Here is a 2,500-nt window from a genome sequence, read left to right as displayed (position 1 = left end):
TTCGAGCTGACGGTGGCGCCGCGGACCCACCTTGCCCCAGCCGACGTCCGAGGAGACCAGCTGACGGAGGTTCTCGATGGGCTTCTGCATGCCCGGAGAGATGAGGAAGGAGGTCAGGGACGACGAGTACATGATGCCCACCACCATGGTGAACACCAGCCAGAACGCCACGAACACGCGCCCGGGAGCCGCTACGATGTCGTGCACGTTCCCGCGCTGGTGGGGGGGGGGGGGTAAGAAGATGTGTCATCTTGTTTTTGTTTTGTAGATACACAAACACTCACACACATACACACACACACACACACACACACGCACACACACACACACACACACACACACACACATATAGATATATACATATATATATATATATATATATATATGAATATATATAATTATATATATATATAATATAATATATATATATATATATATATACATATATATATATATATATATATATATATATATATATATATAATGATGCGAGCACAGATCAAGGTCTTTATAGCAATAAACAGACAAACAAACGAAATAGCATATGGTGGCTACGCTCACTACAGAACCCATCCATCAACACATCCTTTCAGATATTAATTCAGTCATGAAATAAAACTCCAAGAGCGACCGACCTGGAAGACAGGCTGCATAGTGAACATGACAGTGTTGCCGATGTTGTGGAACCAGCGCACTCTGGCGCTGTCGGAGGAAGCGCAGACCTTGGCGAGCGCGCTCAGGAAGGGGCCGGCCGCTGCCACCGCCACCGCGATGGCCGCCCACACCTCGCCCGAGAACGGCCTGTCGAGAGGGAACGGCGTTGGTTCGGGCGCCGAGAGAGAGAGGCGAACCCTTCCTTCTGCGACCGATCAGGATAATGAGTGATAAGTGAGAAAGAGCTTCCGACGGGGATCGAGCCACGTCCCCCTCGCTCTATCTGACGCAGGGGGACGCGTGGGAGAAGCATGTGTCCCCGCGGCCTCACCCAATGGGCAAGAGCCACACGCCCCCCTGGCCTCACCTGAAGACCTAGAGAGCCACACGCCCCCCTGTCTTCACCCGACTGGACCGACTCACGCCTTACCTGACGGGGCCGAGCCACTGCGGGAGGGGCTTGGCGAGGGGCGTGACGAGCTCGGAGGCGTCGTAGATGAATGGCTGGCAGAAGTCGACGTAGTCCTCCCGCTGCGCCGAGAACGTGATGTCGCTCACGGCCCAGTCGGCGCGCTCGTTCACCACCATGCCTGAGGGAGGAAGGCGCGTGGCACAGTGCTCGGTTTTGCTCTTGGGTAGCTGGCATCTCTCTGGGTAAGAGGGTAAAGCCAAAAGAAACTGATTTCTTCATCTTTATATATTCCACAAGATTAAAGCGACGATTCGCCGATTCGTCTTTCTTTGGATTTACTAACTGGGCGTGGTTCACTTGCCAACCCGTTGCCCAATTGCTGTTGGTATTCTCTTCTTGATCCACCGTCGCCTCTTCCTCTCCCTTCCCTCTATTTGCTCTTGCCCTCCCCATCCAGCCGTACGCGTTGCTCCCATCCACTACCATCCCTTGCAAGTCGTAACCCTTTCCCATTGCCCTTACCTCTTAATCCCCCCTCCCCTTCCGGTCTGCCAGTCACCCCTTACTCCCCTGCCCCGGCTTGCCCATCACCCCTCCCTCCCCTTCCCCGTATACCCCAGCCTATCCATTACTCCTGCTCCGCCCCGCCCCACCCCACCCTGCCCCGCCCCGCCCCACCCCACCCCGCCCCGCTCACCTATCATGCCCGTCCAGTTTCCGTCTGCCGTGAGCCGCCCCCACTGGTTGTCCTCGGGCGCCACGTAGTGGTAGGTGAAGTTGGCGGCGCTCGCTAGCACGTCGAGGAGCAGCACCTCCAGCCCGCGGTACCTGGGGAGGGGGAGAGGGGGGGGGTGATAACCTAAAATGCAGCCTGGTCGTTTGTTAATTCGGCGCATGCATTTTATATGCGTTCGGCGCACGGCAAGTGTTTCACGAAAGGGCATCAAATATGAATCTTCTAATGGTTACCAGGCATGGTACGAGTGACACGCAGTGTGGCACGGCCCCCTGATAACCCTTCACATTGCCCCATCACTGATCCTTAGAGAAGATCATCTGTTGATTTCGATTTTATTTAGGTGTCAACATTAGAATAAGAAACTGCGTTCCTGTAAACCCTATACAAAGAACGGCGATATCTGACCTTCCCTGGCCTGGCTTGGTGAGGTCAGCGGTCATGATGAAGGGCGAGTAGGGCAAAGCGGCCACAGCGAAGTCATAGCCGTGCAGGTCGGACATCTTGGTCTGCGGGAACAGCGGCTTCCCCTCCCTGCCAAAAGAAAGAGGGGATTGGAAAAGAAAGAGGGGATTGGAAAAGAAAGAGGGGATTGGGAGACCTTTCTTCACGTCGAGAGAATAACGTAGGTTTATTTTTCATTTTGTTGTGTATTGTTTTTGGTCAGGTACTTTTTTATATTATTGTTTAGTTGTTAT

The 2,500-nt window shown here is 53.6% G+C and overlaps 1 protein-coding gene across 1 annotated transcript in view; it reads right to left on the bottom strand.

The window, feature by feature from the left end:
• LOC122250341 (glutamate receptor ionotropic, delta-1) overlaps nucleotides 1–2,500 on the bottom strand; it is an 11,430-nt gene that overhangs the window by 2,062 nt on the left and 6,868 nt on the right. The window contains exons 5-9 of the mRNA XM_043011718.2: nucleotides 2,211–2,336; nucleotides 1,764–1,894; nucleotides 1,085–1,244; nucleotides 636–801; nucleotides 31–216 (exon numbers count right to left, since the gene is read on the bottom strand). Coding sequence (XP_042867652.2) covers nucleotides 31–216; nucleotides 636–801; nucleotides 1,085–1,244; nucleotides 1,764–1,894; nucleotides 2,211–2,336 — 769 coding nt within the window. The remainder of the gene's footprint in view (nucleotides 1–30; nucleotides 217–635; nucleotides 802–1,084; nucleotides 1,245–1,763; nucleotides 1,895–2,210; nucleotides 2,337–2,500) is intronic.

The sequence above is a fragment of the Penaeus japonicus genome, unplaced genomic scaffold (assembly GCF_977035675.1).
Source record: "Penaeus japonicus unplaced genomic scaffold, GWHDUDI00000001_assembly GWHDUDI00000010, whole genome shotgun sequence".
Taxonomy (NCBI): Eukaryota; Metazoa; Arthropoda; class Malacostraca; order Decapoda; family Penaeidae; genus Penaeus; species Penaeus japonicus.
Note: the sequence above shows the minus strand (reverse complement) of the source record. Positions and strands in the feature narration are given on the sequence as shown.